The 24,008-nt window shown below is 42.3% G+C and overlaps 1 protein-coding gene across 9 annotated transcripts in view; it reads left to right on the forward strand.

Annotated features, from left to right (window-relative positions):
• The window catches only part of LOC149205269 (uncharacterized), a 525,377-nt gene that overhangs the window by 297,107 nt on the left and 204,262 nt on the right, over positions 1-24,008 (forward strand). For all 9 annotated transcript variants that reach the window (XR_016251865.1, XM_089393435.1, XM_089393433.1 and 6 more), the window contains one exon: positions 7,671-7,864. Coding sequence is in view for 8 of the 9 variants with exons in the window: in XM_089393435.1 (XP_089249561.1) it covers positions 7,671-7,864 (194 nt within the window). In the remaining variant the exon portion in view is untranslated. The remainder of the gene's footprint in view (positions 1-7,670; positions 7,865-24,008) is intronic.

The following is a 24,008-nucleotide window of genomic DNA, read 5'->3' on the forward strand; positions in this document are numbered from 1 at the left end:
GTTTTGCTGCAGGAATAGATGATTATGCAGATATATCAGCTTTGGAGGAGAGAAGCACCATGAATCCAGTTAGGTGGTGGATTTGTCATGGAGCAAATGGTGTACATTTGCAAAGCCTTGCCATTCGTATTCTTTCACAAGTGGCAAGCTCTTCATCAGCAGAAAGGAATTGGAGCACTTATGGTTTTATTCACTCTGTGAAGCGCAATAGGTTGGGCTCACAGAAAGCAGAGGATCTTGTTTATGTGCACTCCAACCTTCGCCTTGCATCTCGTAGGGGTCCAGAATACAACAGTGGTCCTTCTAAAGAATGGGATGTGGATGCAGAAAATCCTGATTTGGATCTCTCTCTTGCTGCCCTGAATATTGAGGAGGATTCTGGAAGTGGAATTGGTGCATCATCTTCTTCAGCACCACCATCCACTGTTGAGCATTCTGCTGCTTCTATTGATGAGGATTAGTCTTTTGTGACTTGTCTCTATAGTTCTTGCAGCCTTATAGTCTTTATTGTACTTGCAGCCTCATATACTAATATAAATAAAGGCTGATTTTGGATTTTCCAGTTCCTATATTTTTATTTTCATTATGTGATGACTCATGAGTAAATGTGATCATTGTGATGTAAATTTAATCTTAATGTTAAAATGTTTAAGTAAATGTATCATTAATGCTTTGTGATTGCACATATATATATTAATAATTTTTAAATGTTTTTAATATATATATATATATATTATATATATTCGCGTTTCCCCGTTTCCAAAATTTGGGGAGGTCGCGTTTCGTTTCGCTTCCGCGTTTCGTTTCGCTTCCCCGTTTCCCCGTTTCGTGCAACTTAGCAGTGTCTGGAAGTTCTCTTCTGGACTCCCTCTGAGTCCTGATTTCCCTCCTGGAAATCCTTCTGCCGCTTGTCGAGATGTCCTCTACTCTGATCATCTTGTGCAACTACACTGCTGATCCAGGTTCCTTGGCTAGAAACCCTCAGTAACAACTCCTCTGGCCCTGCTCTGTCAGGTACTGTTCTGACTGCAGTACCTCACCGGCTCCACTCTGCAATATTTCTACAACCTTCTAGACTCCAACAATTGCCTCTCTGTGAACTGCGCCAGGCCCTCTACCTCATGCTAGCTCTGCGTCACCTCGGATGGGTCTGCGTCAACCCTGTGTCAGCCCTCTGGCCCTCTACGTCAGCAACGCTAGCCTCTCTGAGGCTCTGCGCAGCTCCCGGCTTCTTCTGCGTGGCTCTGGCTGGCTCTGCGTCACACTTCTTGGCTTTTGCGCTGCTAGAAACAACTTCTGTCACCTCAGGACAACTGTTTTCTGCTACTATTGCTCCGCTCGGCTGATGTCTTTTAGTCCTCCTGTGATCTGCAATCACCCTCTGATACCATGTTGAAGTTTCTAAGTTTACTTAGTTTAGAAACCCTTCATGCACTTTTTCTGATTTATTCCTACCTACTTGTTATTTTTCTTTAACAAGTTATTTACAAAGTAAATACTGAAAATAAACACCATTGCATGATCAACATATTATAGATCAGCAACTAAAAGAAACAAGAACAAACACACCACATGACACCATTATTTTTGGACCAGTGCCCCGGAAAAACCCAATGTGGGAAAACCGGTGTAGCGATCTGAGGGTTTTCTGATTAAGTAATATTAGAGTACAATCTGGGTGTCGAAACTGGCCTACCCAAAAAAGAATTTCCTTAGCAGCGATACCTCACAGTTTGAGAGAAATCTCCTGGCTGAAACCTCGTAAAATCCTTCCGGCAGCTCTTCAGCACAAAACTGCTCCTGCAACCCCAACGTCTGCTCAATTTAGACTGCGTCAGCCCCTTTCTGTCTCACGCTGGCCCTGCGTCAGCCCCAGGAGGCCCTGCGTTAGTTCTGGGAGTGTCTGCGTCAGCTGCGCTGGCCCCTCTGGTGCTCTGCACATCACTTGGCTGCCTCTGTGTGGCCCTGCGTGAGCCTTGCTGTCTCTGTGTCACCCTCCTTGGCTGCTGCGCTGCGCTCCCGACACAATCTCTGCCTTCTCTGTTTCTCTGTACTTAATGCCCCTCAACTTCTCTCCTGATCACTGATTCTATCTCTCTTAGCAAACCCCGCTCTAGAGAATAGAATGGCTGATCATCTGGTGTGCTCTCCAAGTGACCCTCAAGCCTCGTCTTATACTTTTCCTTTTGACATCTCAACGGCCGAGATTAAGTCCTTAATCAACGGCTAAGATTAGATCTAGCTTGATCCATGTCTTTTGGACCATTCTAACACAGAATCATATTAATACATATTAATATTTTATTTTCCCTAAGTTTAGACTTAGGGACTCCTTAAAAATATTAATTATTTTAATATCTCCTGATCTGTTTAGAATCTGCCAAAACTGTTTCTGGGTATTGGAGATCTCATGTGCCCCAACCTCTCCACCAAATTTCGTTGCTAGAGCACATCCGATGCTACCCCACAGTAGCAAGGGAGGATTTTATTATTCAACAATTCTTCAGTACAACAGGTTGCCAAACTGGCTTACCCACAGAGACAAAAATTCTCCAGCACTTCTCCTAGTCCCAGCGTCAACTTGGCTCCTAGAGACTCTGTGTTAGCCCTGGGCCTCTCTGCATCACCCACGCATGCCCTCTAGTGACTGTGCAGTCTCCTGCTGCCTCTGCGTTTGCCTGAAATGCCCTGTGTCTACTTCTCCTGCCTCAACACTGCTCTCCAATGGTTGATCCCTTCTCTCTGTTCTGTAATTGCTGCCTCTTGACTGCTCACCAGACCACTAGTTCAAATTTCTCCGCTAACCCCACTCCAGAAATTGAACTGATTGGTCCCCTTCAGTGTATTCTCCAACTGACCCTCAAGCCTCCTCTTATACTTTTCTCGTTGACAAATCAACGGTTGAGATTAAATCCCTAATCAATGGCTAAGATTAACTCTGGCTTGATCCATGACTTTTGGACCTTTCTAACACAGTTTTATATTAATTTACATTAATATTTTATTTTCCCTAAGTTTAGACTTAGAGATTCCATTAAAAATATTAATTATTTTAATATCTCCCAAACTGTTTAGAATCTGCCCAAACCATTTCTGGGTATTGGAGATCTCATGTGCTTTAACCTCTCCACCAATTTTCGTGGCTAGAGCACATCTGATGCTACCCAAATCGACAGTTCAAAGTCTCGCATGGCTTTGATACCACTTTAGCAACAAAACTGTAGCTTGTTGACTTTAGATGTTAAAATACACAAAAGTATTTGTAATAATAGTTTATTATATTTATAATATGTACAAGGATGTTGAATGTTACAATGAGGCGCTGCTTATATACTTAGGCAGGTGTCCTTTCATGATTGGGCATGTCCTTTTCACTTAACTAATGACTACTTAACATAATCATTACTTGATTATTTAGTATTTACAATTATTTATATTTATTTAATTTTATATAATTTATATTCATAACACTCTTTCTCACAACTTACTCTAGAGACTAGCTTCAAAATAGTTAAGAGGAAGGATACACCTAGAATAGATATCTAATTAAAGGAAATCAAGATTCTTGCATCACAACTAAGTCATAGGATTTGCATAGCATATAGTATAGCTAAACATTCAAGCAGTGGTTGTTCATCTGATCATTTGGTCCATAATTGATATAAAACAAGTAAGTTGACTCCATAATGCATTAGTCTCATTAATAATTCAATCTAATCTCATAACTTGCTAGAATCAGCCAAATGGCTAGGTCATTCAATCGTGTCTCCTGGACTTGTTGGTTGCCAACTTGTCCTTCATTCCATAGGGACTACCCCCCATAGTCTGCTGTTGGGAGACAACTAGAACGAAGAGGCTGGGGATTAGAGTGACAACCCTTGAACTGAGTCGTTGTCGCAGCGTGCCTGTACAATCTGAGCAACAACACTTGTCTTGTGTCCAAATGAGGTCGAGTTCCTTCCTATATATAGGCTTTCCAATGGTACGAATTGCCTCCATGAGGCCGACTTAATCTTTCATGTAGGCCTCCTTGTTCTAGCTTGTTGACAAGGTCTTGGAGGGTCTTTTATGACTCAAATAAATTTCTTTTACATCATATAAGATGCACAAAGGGGTCTTACATGTATGAAAATGACTCTTTTGACTTCATAATTCTATGACAAACCTAGAAGCACTCAATGGGTGCTTGACCTACAAATAAATTTATCTTGAGCATGAAACCCATGCATCAAGAATGAAAATAATAATTTTTTTTTCTCTTTTCATCAAATACATAAAATCATGATTACAATAGACATTATGAAGACCGAACCTAGTTACACATTGAATCTCCTTATTATAATACTTATTTATTACTATTCATTTTTATCAATTTGACTTATTATAATTATTTGACTTTTTAGAATTATTTGGAATATTTTTTAATTATTTTTTCGCTGTTAATATCTATTATTTTTTAATGGCTAATTTCTTTTTTGTTTGTCTTTTTACCTTGCATTCAACCTAACTCTTTCTATATCCTTGTCAAATCAGAATCTCGTCATCTATTTCGTCTTGATGATGAACCACATTAGATGGTTTGAAACACGTCGACAATTATTTCAATCATGTGATGGATCTAGAAGACAATTAACTAAGAATTGTAATGTATCTCAGTGGCTTCATAGACAAGATGGAAAAGACACCAAAAAATAATTTTTTTGGCAACACTCTTTGGGAAGAAAACATCAAAGATGGTGAAAATTATAGAGCCTCTTGTAAAGGTGTTGCAAATGGTGGATGGGGAAAAAATAGCCTTGGGTTACATTTATGAGGCTATGGATCAAGCAAAGGAGCATATATATGCTGCCTGCAAAGATAAAGTAGGTAAGTCTAGGACTCTAGGCCTATTTGGGAGATCATTGATAACAAATGGAATAGTCAACTACATTGATCTATACATGTAACTGAGTATTTCTTGAACCCAAGGTATCATTACAAAGTTCGCATAGGTGAAGATTGGTTTGGGAAGGTCAAATATGGGTTGTATGATTGCTTGGAGTGCATGATCTAGGATGAGTTCAAGCAATTTGAAATACATCAACAAATCAACGTTTTCACTAGGACCATAGGTACTGTTAATTTGTGGTATGTTCTATGCTTAGAGCCGTTTACTTCTTTTTATTATTATTATCCATAGATTAGCAATCACATGTACAGTAAGTAAAGTGCAGATAGAACATTAAACGATTAACAGAAAAACAAACCAAGACAAGAGACACAAGATGTGGCGGCTAGCCAGGGACAAACCCCAATATGGGGAAACCCTTTGATCAAATCTTCTTTTATCTTCAATAATTCAGCAGAGAGAAATAGTACATAAATCTGATTTACATTAGCAACAGCGAACCCTAGATCAGCCTTCAACTAGGGCAGACAATATCTTGCAAACCGACCATCGGATCGGCTTGATTCCTTCACCAAAATATGCGGCCTTCTGAGGAGAGTCAGTTCCACCTACAACGCAGTTTTGAGAGAGAGAAAGATGGTCAATGCTGGTCAAACTTCCGATCTGCAGTTGCAGCCCTAAATTCTGCATCTTCCTTCCACATGTGTGAGAGAAGAGTCCCTTTCTATGCAGTAGGAGAAGAGCCTCTTTTCTGTGCAGGAGAGAGAGAGAGAGATGTGATGAGATGTGAGTGTGCAAATGAGGAAAAGACCTCCTGTATTTATACACAAATGTTGATGATGAATAGATGCATCTGTTGGGCTTCTGAGCCTACATGAGTTGCTGGTCGGCTTGATAATTATTCCATAATCAAAATAAATTCATATCTCCATAAATACTTATCGGAATTGGATGATCTTTAGATCAATCCTACACCTCTCGACGAGAGGAATCTAATAAAAATATTATCAGCCATGAATAAGATGACCCACATGGAGTTTGGCCCTAGTTGCCAATTTTAACAGTACCTTTGGCACAAACCTAGTGAAGATTACAAGAGATGTGGACCAACTAGGTAAGAAATTCCTAAGTTTTTTAATGTTCAATTGTTTAAAATTTAAACGATAAAAAGTTGATTTTTTTGCCAAACCCCACAATCTAATTTGTTGAACTAACTTTAGTCTATGTTTTTACAGCACATTGGTGGGATTCATTTGGCAACCAGTGTCCTCAATTGCAAAAGTTTGCTGTTAGAGTCCTTAGCCAAATTTGTAGTGCTTTTTGGTGTGAGTGCAATCGGTATGTTTTTGAGGGGATTCACATGAAGAGAAAATGTTTCAAACACAAATGGTTAAATGGTCTCGTCTTCATGTAGTACAACATTTGATTAAAATGCCACAAATTTCATAACTAAAGATCTGATATATATCCCATTGTGTTGGATGATATTGATCCAGCTTCAAAATGGGTAGAGGAGTCTTAGCCAAGAGAGTTTGATGCTTCTTTTTATATTGATGCCATGGAGTTGCAAGGGGGTTGACTCCAATGCAAATCTAGTAGTTAGACTAGGAGCTGAAGAAAGCAAAACACCAAGCATGGCACATGCAAGCACTAGTCATGCAACTTGGCCAAATCATGCTTCTTCTTGGCCTACTACTACTACTACTAACACTACTGAGGTTGCAGACGTCCTTGAGGAGTTTGAAAACACTCAGACAGTTGATGTTTTTTAGGTCTTGTTGATGATCCCATTTTTAGTAGTGATGATGAATTTGATGACTGATCATGTTGATCAATGATTTGTAGTAGGTTAGTAGCTTGTAGAATGGTTTTTGGGGACTCCAGAGGCCATTTGGAGCCTCATTGATTATGTATTTTGTTGCTGATAGTTATTGCACTGGGCGCCATTTTGAGATATTAACCCTTCGGCATTACATGGTATATAGATGAACAAAATTTGCATGTGTTCTGGATTCTCAAAGATATTTTTTTCTTTAAAATTTAGTTATTTTATGTATTCCTTTGAAAACCGGTTCATTGAATCTGAGTCGAAGCTCAAGTTGATAGGTGGCTGAGTCAAAGTTTGAGTCCAAGTTTTAAAACTAACATATGCACCTCTGTTTGAATACATGTTCAATCTATCTTTTTTTTTTGTACATGTTGCTCATTTGATGAATGCCACTAGGATAATTTCTCTTCACATTGACTTTTCAGTGGGATTCAGACAAATGTTTTTGTAGGCTTTTCATTCTAGCAGTAGTTGATGTTCTATTGTGTCCTGCACTTTATCCAAGCCCTTTTGACCAACTTTCCCTTGGGCTTCATTTATCTTATGATTTCATTTGTGGATTATTGTGAACTAGAGTGACCAAGTTTCTGTTCCAGTATGTATAGAATTTGCTTTTCTTCTTTTTGCTTACTTTTGTTTCAGCATTCTTGTGCAGCTAGTCTTATGCATACTTATTTTGGTGTCACTAAAAGTCTCGGGAATATTAAGAAAAAATATTTTATTCACATATGGGTTGTTGAAGCTCTGGAAAGGAAGCCCTTGCTGTTTTTTTTACCCTTATAATTCTTTAGAGAAATTTCTCTATACAGTGTTTGGACTTCTCTTTTAGCTGATTAAGTTAATGTTCTTAAATCTTGTAAACTCTTGGTTGTTGGAGCATTGTAATATTTTTGTGTTTAAACTTAGTAATGACAGTGAACTAATATTTCATTCAACTATCCTTTTCTTTTGCAGGAGGGGTTGATGACAATATCAATGGTAACATGTACATTAATACTTGGATGCATTCTTAAGATTGGGAAGACTTATGTCAGTGAACAGGCTGAAGAGGAGTTTATATTCCAATGTTATGAATTTTGCAAGAATTTTGAGGAAGGAGATCGCCCTCCATGTCCCAGGAGGACGATGGAAACCTTTTGGGAATGCAGGTTAAGAAATATTTGTATTCAATCATCCTAATTCTTATAGAGCAACTCCCAGTAACTTACATACATAGTAATGCCTTTCTGCCTTAAAGTTCAATCCTCTCTGGCTAGGAAATTCAGACTTCATATCTAGTTTGATTTTTGAATGCCCATCAAGGTATGTTAATTTTATGCACAAACTATCCCATCAGGTTTTGTAAGTGTGGTAGGTTGTGTTACTGAGATGCATATGGACTGGAATAATTTCAAATTTGTAAAAAAATCTATTCTCTGCTACCAAAATAAATTTGCTCTGCAGAATTGTCAATTAAACTTATCTGTATTAATCTATGGGTAAGGACTCTTCATAGCTGGTTTCAGACTACACGTAGAGCTTTTGGTGTAAAATCATTATCTACATATGGAATTAATGAAGATAGAATGTTAGTTTTTAAGAATGCATGCACATAAAAAAGAGACATAGAGATGGAAATAAAATAAAATATCCCATCTTATTATTGATCCTGCACAGATACATCTCTCTCATACATAATTAATATCTCACTTTTACATGTTTATAGAATTCCTTCAAGCTTACAGTTGTTTAACCACCTAACCTAACCTTTACCTTATTACGTATTAAGTTTGGTCACATGTCATAACATTAAAGTTAAGCATTGGATAATCAACATACACGTATACTTGTTTATTTGTGAGTTGACATTATCGCAGCACCATTTTCTAACACATGAATCTTGCCCCCTCAACTCAAACTCTCGTAGTTTCCTCCTTTTGCAGTGTATGGAACTCGACAATGGTTGTTAGGACCCCGAGTCGGCATCACTGCCCTTGGGCGAGTCGGGCGCACATGACACTTAGGTGAGTTGCGGGTACGAGTGTGCTCGTGATGTGTGACGAGCATGCGGACTTAGTGTGTCCGCCCGACTCATGTTCGGTTAAAGGCATGCAGATGGAGAGCGTGCCCGACAAACGTTCGGTTAAAGGCATGCGGATGGAAAGCGCACCCGATGGAAGTTTGGTTAAAGGAGACACGATGGGCAACAGAGTGGTTAAAGGTGAAACACATGTTCGGTTAAACGCATTGGATGGAACGCATGACTGAGGGTGCACACCGGGGCGTGGGCAGACAAGAGTGGAGCGACACAACATTGACGGGTCAAGTGGCAAATCACTGAGCGAAGGTCGTGTAGAGGCACGACGGGCAACCGAGAGGTCGACCCGTGCACAAAATAGAGAGGAGCGTGTTAATAACGGATAGGTCGGCTTGGGGCCGACTCACCAAAGGACACGACCGTTCGAAAGGAACGTGGAAAGTCGCATATCTATCTAGATATATATATATATATATATATATATATATATATATATATATATATATATATATGCGATGGAGGAGTTCGATGGAGAGGCATCCACAGTTCAACATAACAACAGAACCGCAGGTTGCATACACAGCTGGTTAGTTGTAGGGCAAGAACCGCGGATAGGAATGTGACTGCGGGTGGCGAAGGGTAGAGATTCAGATAGCGCAACAATGGACGAGATGGGTATGTGCCCGCCTGACGGATAAGGTAATATGTGTTGTAGGTTCGTGCAGGGAATAGCACGCTGTCACCCGGGTAGGCTGTAATGGGCGAGTAGTACGTTTGGGTAGAGTGCTGCGCTCGGGTAGGGGCAGCCTCCCCTTGTAAAAATATTGTAAAATTACAGATTTACATTGAGAATTGCTGTTTTTGTCTCTTTTTCAGTATTGCTGGAATGTTTGTTATGTATTTCCACACAACTAATAATGAAAGAAAACATGAATGATAAGAATGAAAGGCGTAGTTCGGAAGATGAAAAAAATTCGACGTATGGAAGTCTTGCTATTGTCGCACGACGCCCTGGTTGGTGGAACCAAGCTGGGGGCGTGACATATGGTATCAGAGCCAGTGCAACAGAATGCAACAAAGACCAAAGATGTATGCAAGCTGGGTTCTTGGACAAAAGAAGTGATGGCTGCACAATTTGGGGTTTCTTGACTTGGAGATTCATGGAAGAATCGTCCAAGCTGTTGATTTGGGGTGGCAAGGGATGTGCTCTAGCCATGAAAATTGGTGGAGAGGCTAAAGCACATGAGATCTCCAAGACCTAGAAATGGTTTGGACAGATTGTACCCGGTTTGGGAGATATTAAAATAATTAATATTTTAATGGAGTTCCTAAGTCTAAACATAGGAAAAATAAAATATTAATGGGTGTTAATATAAAACTGGGTTTGAAGGTTCCAAAAGTTGTGGATCAAGCCAAATCTAATGTTAGTTGTTGATTAGAGATTTAATCTTGGCTGTTGAAGGACCAATGGGAAAAGTATAAGAAGAGGTTTGAGGGTCAGTTGGAGGACACACCAGAGTGATCAGTCATTCGATTTGCTAGAGTGGGGTTGTTAGGCAAAGTCGAATCAGTGATCAGCAGTGAGGGGCAGTGAGTACTGGACAGAGAGGCAGAGACAGTGCTAAGAGACTAGAACAAAGGCAAAAAGCGAGAAGTAGCAGCCAGAGCAGGTCACGCAGAGCCCAACAGAGACAACATAGAGGCCAGAGGGACTACGTCATCCACGCAGAGAGCAGCTGGAGTGACGTAGAGGGTCCCAGAGGCTGCACAGTGCCTTAGAGGGCTGACGTAGAGGGGTTTGGGGCTGACGTAGAGGCTAGAAGGGCCAGCGCAGTGCTTCAACGTTGTTGGAGAGGGTTTCGTGGGACAGGTTTTCTGAATACCTGTTTCCGAATAGAGAGGTATTGCTGCTAGTTGTTTTTCTCTGTCGGGTGAGACAGTTTGGCACCCAATTGTACTCAAGGAAATACTACATAATAATAAACCCTCAGAATAGCTGTACCAGTTTTTCCGCATTGGGTTTTTCCGGGGACATTTGTCTAAAAATAACGGTGTCACTTGTGTGTTTTTTTTCTTTACGTTGATGATTTGTAGATGTTGAGAATGTATTGTGTTTATTTCGTTATTTATATGTTTTAAATAACTTGTTCGAATTTAACAAGTAGAAGAAATAAACCAAAAGAATACAGATTAAATTTCTAACGGGTAGACAAAAATTTCAACTTGGTATCAGAGCGTGGTTGCAGATCACAGGAGAGCTGAAGGCATCAACTAAGCAGATCATTTGTAGCAGAATCAACTGTCTCGAGTGACAGAAGTTGATCCTTACAAAAGCGACAGAAGAAGGGTTGACGCAGAGGGACTGTGTCATCAGTCCGGGCCAAAGAGAGGCCAACACAGAGGCTGAGGAGGGCAGAAAGAGACTCACGCAGAGCCACGTAGAGACCAGAAGGGCTGACATAGTTGGTTGAGGGAGTTGTTTTGCCAATGCCGGGATTGCACAGAGACTAGAGGCTCAGTCCTTTAGTGGCTGGTGCATAGGAGCTGTGGGCAGTTTGCGGGAGCGAAGTTGGTGGGGTACTGTGGGCATAATAGTACCTAACAGGGCAAAACCAAGGTCGAGGAAGTTGCTATCGAGGCAGATTTCTAGCTAAGAAATTTGGATCAGTGTTGCAGGGGCACAGAAGATCGGAGAGGTGCAACTTGACGTTTGGCAGGAGGATTTCCAGGAGGGAAGTTGGGACTCAGAGGGAGTCTAGCAGAGAACTTCCAAGCGAGAAGTAGAGAAACTCAACAGGAGTCAAAGATAGAACTTTTGGAGGGAACTAGAGAGACTCAGAGGAGTCGACAGAAGAGCAGAGAGATGGCCATGAATGGGCTCAGAGATCAGGAAAGGCTGGATGGAGCGTCCAACTTTGTGGTCTGGAAGGCGAGGATCTTGTCCATTCTAGATAGACATTGCATCAAGGGCTTTGCCTTGAGAACAATGACTATCCTAGTTGACTCGACAACTAATGAGAAGTACGAGGAGGCAATGGCCAAGGCAAAATGCATCATCCTTGATGGGGTCAAGGATCATGTGGTCCAACATATTGTTGAGAAGGAGACGACAAAGGAAATGTGGGACACCTTGAAGACATTGTACCAGCATACTTTTGTGCAGAGGAAGATGTTACTTGAGAATCAGCTGCGGTCATACCAGATTCCGAAGGGGTTGTAGATAGATCACTTCCTCAGTTGGTTGAAGGAGATCCGGGACTAACTGAATTCAAAAGAATAACTTGGTTAATGTATATTAAAAAATCGAGTACGTGAAGTAGATTTAGGTTTGCTGCAGTAGGGGTTCCTTCGAGTGTAGGAATTTTCACATAAAGCGGGTAGCGCGGTAGCGGACGACACAGGTATGCACCCACACGGCGAGCAAGGTAATACATGCTGTAGGTTCGTGCAGGGAATAACGCACTACCACTAGGGTAGGTTGTAGCGACCGGGTAGTACGTTCGGGTAGAGTGCTGCGCCGGGGTAGGGGCAACCTCCCGTTGTAAAAATATTATAAAATTACAGATTTACATTGAGAATTGTTGTTTTGGTCTCTTGTTTTTTATTGCTGCACTATTTGTTATGTATTTCCGCACATAACTAATAATGAAAGAAAACATGAATAATAAGAATGAAAGGCGTAGTCCGGAATATGAAAATAATTCTATATGGAAGTCTTGTCAGTGCCACATGACGCCTCTGTTGGTGGAACCAAGCTGGGGGCGTGACATCGATGCTCCACTCTCATGTTGAAAGCATAAATCATAAACAGATACTGGGGTTATGAAGATAAATCTACCTCGCCATACAATGGATGTTTCAACAATCTCCCATGTGTCACACCCAAGGTGAACTAGATCACTCTCTCCCATGAACCTACTCATCATATAATGGGGTGTCCTATCAATCAACTCAGTCCCTGGATTCCATAGTCAGACCTGTTGCGGCATAGCTCTAACAATTGCTAGAATCTGTCTGTTCCTTGTCCCTAATCCCTACATGAAACCGACATATAGGCCCCATATATCATGAACTAATTTGATGCATGCTAAACTGCCCTGTGCTTGACACTGCGTAGTACTAATGACTATTGGAAGCCACATGTGCCAAATAACTACCCCCTGACAGCAATCAATAGATGGGTATCTGATACTCGCAATCGACTCAGTGTACGCAGACCCATCCCGCTCCTGCCAACCATCACCACTGAGTCTGCCATCCGCCTTCTCAATAATGTGCCAATACAATGTCTGGAGGTTGGACACATATTGGAAAGTTGCCTCAATCGTACACGGTATCCTTTGCTCATGCATGATCTTGACATGCCTTGTGGAAATAGTGACACGTCTCCCTCGTGACCTGCTCCCCAAGTGTAGGCTCACTGATGAACAATATTCCACCCCTGCAGATGATCACCTCATCCCCCAACCTGTGGTTGTCAACTCGTGCACCAACCCAATGCCGCCACTGAGAAGTCTCTCCCCTAGTGCGTTGAGAGTCATCCCAATATCTCGGGTGAGCTCCCTGTCCCCAACTGCTTGTGCCCAGAGTGTCAAAGGACAATAGCCAAATCGTCTGTACCTGTAAGTGATGAATAAGAGGTACAGGCATGTGAGTCCCCATGGATGCCATCGAGTATTGGCCATTTGCATTCCCATCGATCCTGGGTGAAGTGCACCCAAATGTATGCCAGGTGTCTCTGTCCATAAGTCTACTTGGAGGCAAACCTCCAAGACCTCGTTGTTCAACACCATGTGCACCTGCATCCCACCGAGTATCCCTGTAGTCCTCAACCTGGCACTGTACCCTGCATCCTATCGCTATACACCACTGGATACCTCATGCTATTGCTGTACCATCTTGTACCATCTCGTATCTTGCCTGTGTCACTGTATCTGGCTCTCCCCACGTGTACTTGATGCGATGTGAGTCGCTCAATGCAAACCAACATGCTACATCAAGCAATCATGCATCTCCATGCTCCTATGCAAGCCATTGCCCATCACTACATACCTCTATACAACGTTGGATGCTAGGTTCTAAAATTGGGTATGTATGCATAAGGTCGCATCCCTCTGCATAAGACTGGACTCTGCGACATATCCTTGTGCACCCCTGGGTATTGTCGTACCACCCGGTATCATATGCCATCCTGCATGTGCCAAAACATCCACCACTCTGCTAGTAATCCCTCCATGATGTGGGCTACATCTCCCCATCTTCCCTGAAAGATCTGAGTGGTATGACTCCTCACATGCCAATGGGAATGACACTATTGTGTCTATCCTCAGTAGCTCCATTGTCCAATATATCAATGAGAGAGCACCGTCTCCATGTAATGCCTTGTCCGTTGGTCTGCCGATGCCACCTCCTCCTACCAGCTCCTGCCAGAGTAGGCTAATTAGCCTGTGACTCCATGCACAATCAATATGCCATGACAACTCATGAAATCTGCTTGCTCCTCTGCCAATCCATCCTATCACTAGTGTTGTCAAGAAATCTGAAAGGGATATGAGAAGGTGTGTGAACCCAACCACCGAGTCCATCACGTAGCTGCTACCACGACCTATCGACTTGACGATGTGATGGAGAATCCCACCTGGATCCCAACAACAGTCTGGCCCTCGATCCCCTCTGGTAATCCACAGCCTCCGCTGAGTTGTGGCCATGGATGCATCTAACCTCCTAGCCAACTCCATCAAATACCAACTCAATATCTCTCGCCATCCAACCCCAAGGGAAGGATCAAGAGCATAAACTCCCGTACATGGAACTAACCCTCCATCCTGCTAGGGATGCACCCTACGCAACTCATGTCGCCTCATCTCACCATCCTGGCCAACACATAAAATATGTCGAGGTGACTCTACCTCTCCCTCTCCAATGTGTAGTGTTAACCTGCTAGTGCTACCGACCTGTAATGCCTGAGTAGGGGTTTCCCCATCGCTCCAGTGTGCACTCTAACTGAACCATTAGGGAACCCAACCATTCCCCAACTCGAGTCAGTTTGGCCATTGACTCAGCACAAACCGCTCTCATGCCCTCCAACTCGTTTTGCTGTAGAATGGCCTCTCGCACTGTTGTAGCCTTCTTTCTCAAAGCTAGAAGGCTAGCCCAAAACTGATGAAACTGTGGAGGGAAACTATCCTCTGTAAACTCGGTCACCGCTCTGGACCCCTCCGTCTCTTCTGGTACCTCCTTAATGACAAGTATGCCTCCAGGAACCTCATCAACCTGCTGTGGGCGGCCATCATCTAGAAATTGGGCATCTCATCAATAGATGGTCCTCCGAGTGTATGCTCTACTCCCTCAACCGAGGTGCCAGCTGAAGCTACCAAAGAGGCCTCCTACAATGGTGACTCCTGTGTCACACTGGATATATCGATGTGCCCCTCACTATCCTACGTGTCCTCCTGTTCAATCTCCTCCTTGAGCTTCTGACATCTAAAGTCCGTCTCCACCAGTAGAAATGCCTCCTGGTCTCATCCTCTAACTTTCCTCATCCTATCCACTCCCTTTGAGGGGGTCTGGTGTCCTTTCAGTCAAATCTCTCCACGAGCCTCTGTGTGAAATGTGATACGTACATGACCCAAAAGGATCAGCGCTCGGTATCACCATTCCATATCATCTCCATCCAAGTGCAAAGTGGCATGTCTAATAGCGTCTGCCTACCTCATGGTGTTTAGCCAGAAATATGTGTCCAATTCTTGTACCCATTTTCTGATAGAACTCCTAGCTGAACCATCAAAGTGGGCGAGGGTCATTTTTCCCTCAATGATACTCACTCTCCCTGGAGCCATGGGTTTGCCTATAGTTCACCCATCACAGTGCATACATGCCCAAATCTTCCATGATCTTGCTGGCTACTCCACAACTGGCCAAGATCATGCTCTGATACCACTGTAATGATCCTAAGTAGGAAATACAAGTGACAACAGCAAATATTCTATGCAGCAAAGTACAAAAACAAAATATTCATTGAGCACCCATAGAAAAATTGCAAATAAAGAACTTCTGAGCTATTTTATTATATTTCTGTAAGCCAAATACCATAGATAGTGGAATGGTGCACTTGGGCTTGTCTCAATGGACAAGGAGGACCAAACCCAGGTAGGAAAATGGCTGAGCTGAAGGCTGCCCAGCTATTGTACCAATTTGCACTACGCTACCTAGAAAACTGCTGCCCTGCTGAATTTCGAATGGCTGGAAAGTGCACTAAAACCACCCAAAAATTTATATGCTTTTAACCCCGGACTCCTTGGCCAAAACCTAGAAAAAACAAGAAGGGAATTTGGCTGGTTTTGACTTCTGTTTTTCAACCCCCTTGGAGCCTCACCCTAGCTATGGCTGCCAAATTCAACTTGCTAGAAACTTCCTGCAAATCCCTTTGCAAACTCATCCAAAATGCTAGGTTCACCCCTGCTATCCAACTCCTAACTTCCCGAATGAACTCTTGGCATGGATCAACTGCTCCCAAACCCTACGAAATTCTGCTGAGTGGCCTCTGCGCAGTCCCTCTGCCCAAAAATGTGAATTTCTAGTATGCTAGCTTAGCTAGCTGAAAGCTCCAGTGAAAATGCCTACCCAATGCTGCTACCTCAGCTCCCTAACCTCCCGACAAGCAATGAGATCCCTGCTGGTCTCAAATTCCCTTTGCGTGATTCTTGGCTACCCAAAAATATGCACTCCCCTCTCTACGCTGGTTACTGATGTGTGTTGCTGCCCCAGAACTCTTGAAAACTCCTGTAGAACAACCTCCCTAGGGCAGGCATGGATGGTCCCTCGAAGTAGAGGTTGAATCTCCCGCTTGAGAGACTTGTGGCTAAACAACCAATAGACTTGCTAAACAACAAAGTGTACAGATGAGTGTTTGTTTGCAAATGTCAAAGATACCAAATGGAGGCCTCCAAGCTCTATTTATAATTGCTAGTCCTCTCCCTTGGTGGTCCCCACCTTCCACTAATAAAATATTGCTTTGCCACCATTCTTCATTAAAATAATAATTTCCACTTTTCTACTACAAAATAATATTTTCTCCTTTTTATTTAATATCACCAAAAAATGACAAAACTCAGTGAATTTTGCACTCACAAAAATTGGGAACATTACACAGCTTGCGAGCGAAAGCAGGAGAGGGGAGCAACATTTTCAAAAGCTCTTGGGTCAGGAGTGAATTTTTAAATAATATATCTTTTATATATTTTGATACATATATGTCAAAAAAAGCATGCAATGATGAATTAGATATAAAAAACATAAAAGCATTGATTAAACCATATAGCATCAATCATCTAGAAGTTATAATCTTCATCAACCGCATGTCCACAAGTTACATTTTACAACATATCGAGTCTCATGATCCATCAATCTTAAAGTTTCAAGCTTTCAAAATTCAATATATAACATTTGTCATCACTAAAGTTGTACTTGTAACCATTACCATTACCAAACTATAACAAAGAATATCAAACATGAAATGAAATGTTTCAGCTTTCAACTTTCACGAAGCATCATATTCACAATTCATTACCAACGAGTTATAATTGCCAACTTCAAAGTTCAAAGTTCAAATTTGATTTTCATATGTTGTTTACAAAAAATATCATATTAAATATGAAAGAGTGAACAATTATAAAAACTATTAGAAACTAGAAAAGACAAGTCTATTATTGTTAATTTTAGGTATGTTCTATGTTGATAGCAAATTTACTTCAATTTTCATATTAGCTCAATATCAATTCCAGATTAGCAATCACATTTAGCATGATAGTAAAATGCAGATAGAACATAAACATAAATCACAAAAGACAAGCCAAGACAAGAGGACACAAGATGTGGCGCTAGCCAGGGACAAACCCCAATGTGGGGAAACCCTTGATCAATTCTTCTTATATGTTCTTCAATAGTTCAACAGAGAGAGAGATAGTACATATACATCAGAAGTCAACATTTTGACTTATCTAAATAAGAGTAGAGATCTTCTCTAAGAAGATGGCACATGAGGTAGCTGATCTGAACTCAGGTGAAGGCATACTGCGTCAATTGATCCTCCAAGGTGACTCCATCACCATGCAACACCCGTCACTGTGCTGCACCTCATTATCATGCTGCACCTGTCACTGTGCTGCACCCAATCATTGAGCTGCTCTTCATCTCTATGCTGCTTCCCATTACTAAGCAATACCACATCATCATGTTGTACTCATCATCAACAAGCTGCTGCAGTGCATCGTGTTTCTGCTATATCTACATGCCCATCATACCATTGTGCTACACCATACTGCACCACGTTGCACCCATCCTTGTTGTCACCTATATGCTGCACCACTATCATCATGCTGCACTAATCATTGTTGCAACCAAACATGCTCTCTCTAACACCATGCTGCACCCAACAAACACTCATCCATGCCTGCTGTAATATATATCATTATGCTGCACATACAACATCCAATATGATGCAAACTATTTACATATTCAGGCAACGGAGAGCTTCTCTAGGACATCAACCAAGTCCTCTAACAGTCTTCCTTGACTACTTCTAACCAATGTTTTAAAACTCCGATTCCGACTCTGACTCGGTCGAGGGTCGACTCCGACTCTGACTTCGCCGAGGGTCGACTCCAACTCCGACTCCGACTCGGTATCGACTCGGCCGACTCGATTTCAATGACTCGATCGCTGTAAAAAATACATTAAATATTTATTTTTTATAAAAACACATAATTTTAAAGATTTTCATTCATGTTTCCAAACACAGCATTAGAATATAGATAGAAGACAACATATGATCAAAGTAAGCTCATGAATATATCCATTATAACAAAATGGCACCCAGTGCACTGTCCAATACATACACGAAGATGATATAGAGATCAAAACAAAAACACATAACCAAGGAGGCTAGAAATGGCCTCTACAACAAAAGTCTGTGACGAGTACTACTGGCTACTGCTAGAGTTTCCAACATTATCTGGTTCAGTGTTACTTGGGAGCGGGAGCGAAAACGGGAGAGGGAGCGACATTTTCAGAAGCTCCCAGTTTGGAAGCGAATCCCGGAGGAGTTCGACAACCAACGTCACTAACATCAAGGTACATAGAGGGATTGGTGCTCTTAATTAAATACGAGTTCCATACCCTAATACATGACAAAATTCAATGGAAACATTGCAATCCCCTAATCCTGAAATCCTGCAAAACTGATAAGTCTGCTGGATTTTGAATGAAATCTAAAATTCTACTTTCTCCATATGAAATTCAATGAGGCCGGAACCACTCTCAAACATCCTGAGTCATTTCATGGTAATGTTAAAAATTTAAGTAAAAGGATGAAAATGGAGATTAAGGAGAATGTCACTTTTACTTTAACAATTTAACATTACCATGAATAGCATATCAATACTAGGGATCAGAGTCAGACAGGGAAACCCATGAGTCAGACAGGGAAGCCCAGGGAGTCCCCAAAAATGAAATTTAAAAAAAAATGCTGCTGAAGTGACTTGACCAGCCGCTGTTATCGAGTCGGGCGGGTTGTTACCGCGCCGGCCGAGTCGTTAGCCAACTCGGCCGGCTTGGTAACAACCAGGTTGGCCGGTCTGGTTCAAAGGTCGAGTTGACCCGGTTGGGCTATGACTCGAAGCAACTTGGCCGAATCGGAATCGAAACGGCTGGTTTTTAAAACAGTGCTTCTAACAACCCTCCTAAACAGCCTCTAACAACACTCCTAAACAACCCTCCTTAACTGCGAATAAGTTCCCTCCATGGACTGCGTCTAGGGCACCAACATGACACATAAGACCAGCGTATTAGGGATCTCTTTAAGGGCCTAGATAAGGCAGCATGTGCAGCATTAAGGTCTCCACCATGACTGCATTTAGGTTTGCATTTAGGGCTTCACCTTGACTGCATTTAGGGCTTCATCTTGACTGCGTTTAGGGCTTAACCTTGACTGCATTTAGGGCTACGTCAACATGACTGCATCCTAGATCCATGGCATGTCTTCTTCACATGACTGCATCCTAGATCTAGGGCATCATCTTCTAGGAGCTGTGTAGATCCTTCTTCCCCATGGTAGCATCTAAGGCAACTCTTCTTAGGGCAGCGTATCTCTTAGGATCTCTCCTCCCACCAAAACCCAAAGACAAGTGGAGAGGAAGAGATCACAAGAAGAGTGTGTGCAAATGACTAGCAAACCACCTCTTTTTATACTAAAATGTTGAGCACAAGTGGGGGCAATTTGATCGCTGGCCGACCTTGACGAATTGTCTCATAACACAAATAAATTCATATCTCCATGAATACATGTAGGAATTAGATGATCTTTAGATCATTCCTACACCTCTCGACGAGAGGAATCCAAGACAAATATCAGCTGCCATAAATAAGATGACCCACATGGAGTTTGGCCCTAGTTGCCAATTTTAACACTCCCTCTCAACTAGGGAGAACTCCATCTGCTGATCCATCTACCAAACTGTACTATCTCTGCCATCAGTGCCCTGCACTGCTCCGCTTTGCTGAACTAAGAAGAAGAAGAAGAAGCGATTGAAAAGTATCATACCATCCTCTACTGACCCAAAGTCAGTCCCATATAAAAGAGAGTGTCTCATACCACTCTTATTGACTCGAAGTCAGTCCCAATGAAGCGAGTGTGTCATACCACTCTTACTGATCCGAAATCAGTTCCAAATAAAGAGAGTTTATCATACCACTCTTACTGATCCGAAATCAGTTCCAAAAGAGAGTGAGTTATATCAATCTTACTGACCTGAAGTCAGTTCCAATTGATCCTAGATCAATATCATCCTAGCATAGGGAGTACGGTAGTAACACGATGCATCCATCGTTACTACTATGGTCCCTATCCTCATTTTCCTACTGGTTGGCCAGATGAGAGGTACTTCCCATGTGTTCCAGACTGCATGGGTAGGATGTCTCAGCAGGAGAAGGATGAACCACTCATCCTGCTTACATGTCGCCAGGGGTATCCCAGGGGAAGGTTGAACCACTCACCCTGTACACAACAAATCACTAGGGGAAGGCTGAACCACTCACCCTATGACTGTGTCTCGGCAGGAGAAGGATGAACCACTCATCCTGCCTACATAGCAGACCACTAGGGGAAGGCTGAACCACTCACCCTATGGTTTGCTCATCACTCCAAGATGTACCCACAAGCCCCCTAGAGCTCCCAGAGCTCAATGTCCATATCATACAAGACCCTTAGGAGAGAGTCTCTCCACGACTCCTAGTCGTTCTCAGAAGTCAAGAATTTGACCTTTCCCAGGGTCTTCGATATAATATCGGTGACCTGCACATCAGTCCCAATGCGATGGAGCCTTCTTGCTCCTTGATGTACCATGTCCCAGATAAAGTGATGTTTATATGCTTGGAGTGATCATAGAACACAGGATTCCTCAACAATCGAATCCCCCTCTGGTTGTCAAGAAGATCACAATGGTATCCAACACGTGTCCAAACAGCGCACTGAAGAGCTTCCACAACTTGACAGCTTCACAGGAGGCCATACTCACAGCTATGTATCCAGCCTCATCGGTGCTCAAAGCAACCGACTTTTGCTTCCTACTTATTCAGGATATTGAAGTAGAACCCAAAGAGAGCCAACATCTAGAAGTGCTCTTGCCATCCTCCACACTGCCTGCGTAATCAGCATCAGAATAATCACGCAGCTTCACATTTCCAGCAGTGTATCTCAATCCATGATAGATTCTGCCCTGAAGATATCTCAAATGGTTCTTGGCACCAATCTAGTGAGGCTCAACCATATATGAGCTCAACTTGCTAACTTCAAAACATAAATCCGGACGAGAGTTCACCAAGAACATCAATGCTAGTATGGGTTAATGAAACTCAGAGGCATTTCCCAAATCAGGTCCGGCATCACTACCGCATAATTTCTTAAAGTTAGGCTTCATCGAGGTAGTCACGGGCTTGCAATTCACCATTCCAAATCCAGAATCCAACTCCCTCTTACTTTTGCAAATGAGAGGGTCTGCACCTGTCAGAAAGAGGTCGTCCTCATAAGGTGCCAGTATGAGAGGTCTATCATCCACAAACACATACCTTTCCATCGATGAATGCCACCTTGAAACCTTTGACTTCCATTGCTGAAATGGATAGCAGGTTCTTCTTGAGATTAGGTACATAAAGAACTTCTTGTAAATGAATCGTGTTGCCCTCATTCAATTGAGGGGTAACATTCCCTACACCCTTTTCGGGATAGGTGGCATTGACTCCAAGTATAATCCCCACGATTGTTTCCATCTCTACCAAATTAGAGATAGCTTCCTTCTATCCAATGAAGTGCCTTGAAGCGCTACAATTAATAAGCCAGATTCCCAAAGAGTCTGGAGGAGAAGTAGTGGAGAGGGCCAATATAAGATAATTCTCCTTTAGCTTATCAGAAACAACATTTGATTCTTCATACCTGGAGTTCCTTGCTTTCTTTGAAGAGTCGGTCATTTCCTTGATGACCTACATTCCTTTTTCCTTTGCCGTGGTACCTGTCATTCCTTCGATCATTGAAGATGCCCTTGGAATGATTGTTATCATCATCAAGTGATGTGTCCCTTCTATTCGGACACTCCCTCACATAATGGCCAAACTTATTGCAAGCAAGGCATCTGCCTTTCCTTCCACCCTTAGACCTGGTCTTCCCATTGAAGTGATCTTTAGGTAGGCCATTAGATGCTTCCACTGCGCCACTCAGATAATGTTCACTGCTTTGACTTCACCTTTGGTGAATTTGAAGTGGGATGAGGAACCCATTGAGCCTTTTGTCCTTTCCAACTGTCTTCTGTGATTGCTCTTTCACTCTTTCTTGGGCTTTGTCTTCGCCTCGACTCTGATACCATGTTAATTTTAGGTATGTTCTATGCTGATAGCAAATTTACTTCAATTTTCATATTAGCTCAATATCAATTCTAGATTAGCAACCACATTTAGCATGATAGTAAAATGCAGATAGAACATAAACATAAATCGTAGAAAACAAGCCAAGATAAGAGGACACAAGATGTGGCGCCAGCCAGGGACAAACCCCAATGTGGGGAAACCCTTGATCAATTCTTCTTATATGTTCTACAATAGTTCAGCAGAGAGAGAGATAGTACATATACATCAGAAGTCAACATTTTGACTTATCTAAATAAGAGAAGAGATCTTCTCTAAGAAGATGGCACATGAGGTAGCTGATCTGAACTCAGGCATACTGCTTCAACTGATCCTCTAAGGTGACTCCATCACCATGCAACACCCATCACTGTGCTGCACCTCATCATCACGCTGCACCGGTCATTGTGCTGCACCCAATCACTGAGCTGCTCTTCATCTCTATGCTGCTTCCCATTACTGATCAGTACCACATCATCATGTTGTACTCATCATTACAAGCTGTTGCAATGCATCGTGCTGCTGCTATATCTACATGCCCATCATACCATTGTGCTGCACCATATTTCACCACGCTGCACCCATCCTTGCTGTCACCTATATGCTGCACCACTATCATCATGTTGCACTAATCATTGTTGCAACCAAACATGCTGTCTCTAACAATATGTTGCACCCAACAAACACTCATCTATGCTTGCTGTAATATATATCATTATGTTGCACATACAACATCCAATATGCTGCAAACTATTTACATATTCAGGTAGCAGAGAGCTTCTCTAGGACAGCAACCAAGTCCTCTAACAGTCTTCCTTAACTACTTCTAACAACCCTCCTAAACAACCTCTAACAGCCCTCCTAAACAACCTCTAACAACAATCCTAAACGACCCTCCTTAACTGCGAATAAGTTCCCTCCATGGATTGTGTCTAGGGCACCAACATGACATATTAGACTAGTGTATTAGGGATCTCTTTAAGAGCCTAGATAAGGCAGCATGTGCAGCATTAAGGTCTCCACCATGACTGCATTTAGGTTTGCGTTTAGGGCTTCACCTTGACTGCGTTTAGGGCTTCATCTTGACTGTGTTTAGGGCAACTTCAACATGATTGCGTCCTAGGTCCATGGCATGTCTTCTCCACATGACTGTGTCCTAGATCAAGGGCATGCGTAGAGCTAGGGCATCATCTTCCAGGAGCCGCGTAGATCCTTCTTCCCCATGGCAGCATCTAGGGAAGCTCTTCTTAGGGCAATGTATCTCTTAGGATCTCTCCTCCCACCAAAACCCAAAGACAAGTGGATAGGAAGAGATCACAAGAAGA

This window comes from Pinus tabuliformis, chromosome 1_2 (genome assembly GCF_031772625.1).
Source record: "Pinus tabuliformis cultivar Carrire ecotype Pingquan chromosome 1_2, CPIR1, whole genome shotgun sequence".
Classification (NCBI taxonomy): domain Eukaryota; kingdom Viridiplantae; phylum Streptophyta; class Pinopsida; order Pinales; family Pinaceae; genus Pinus; species Pinus tabuliformis.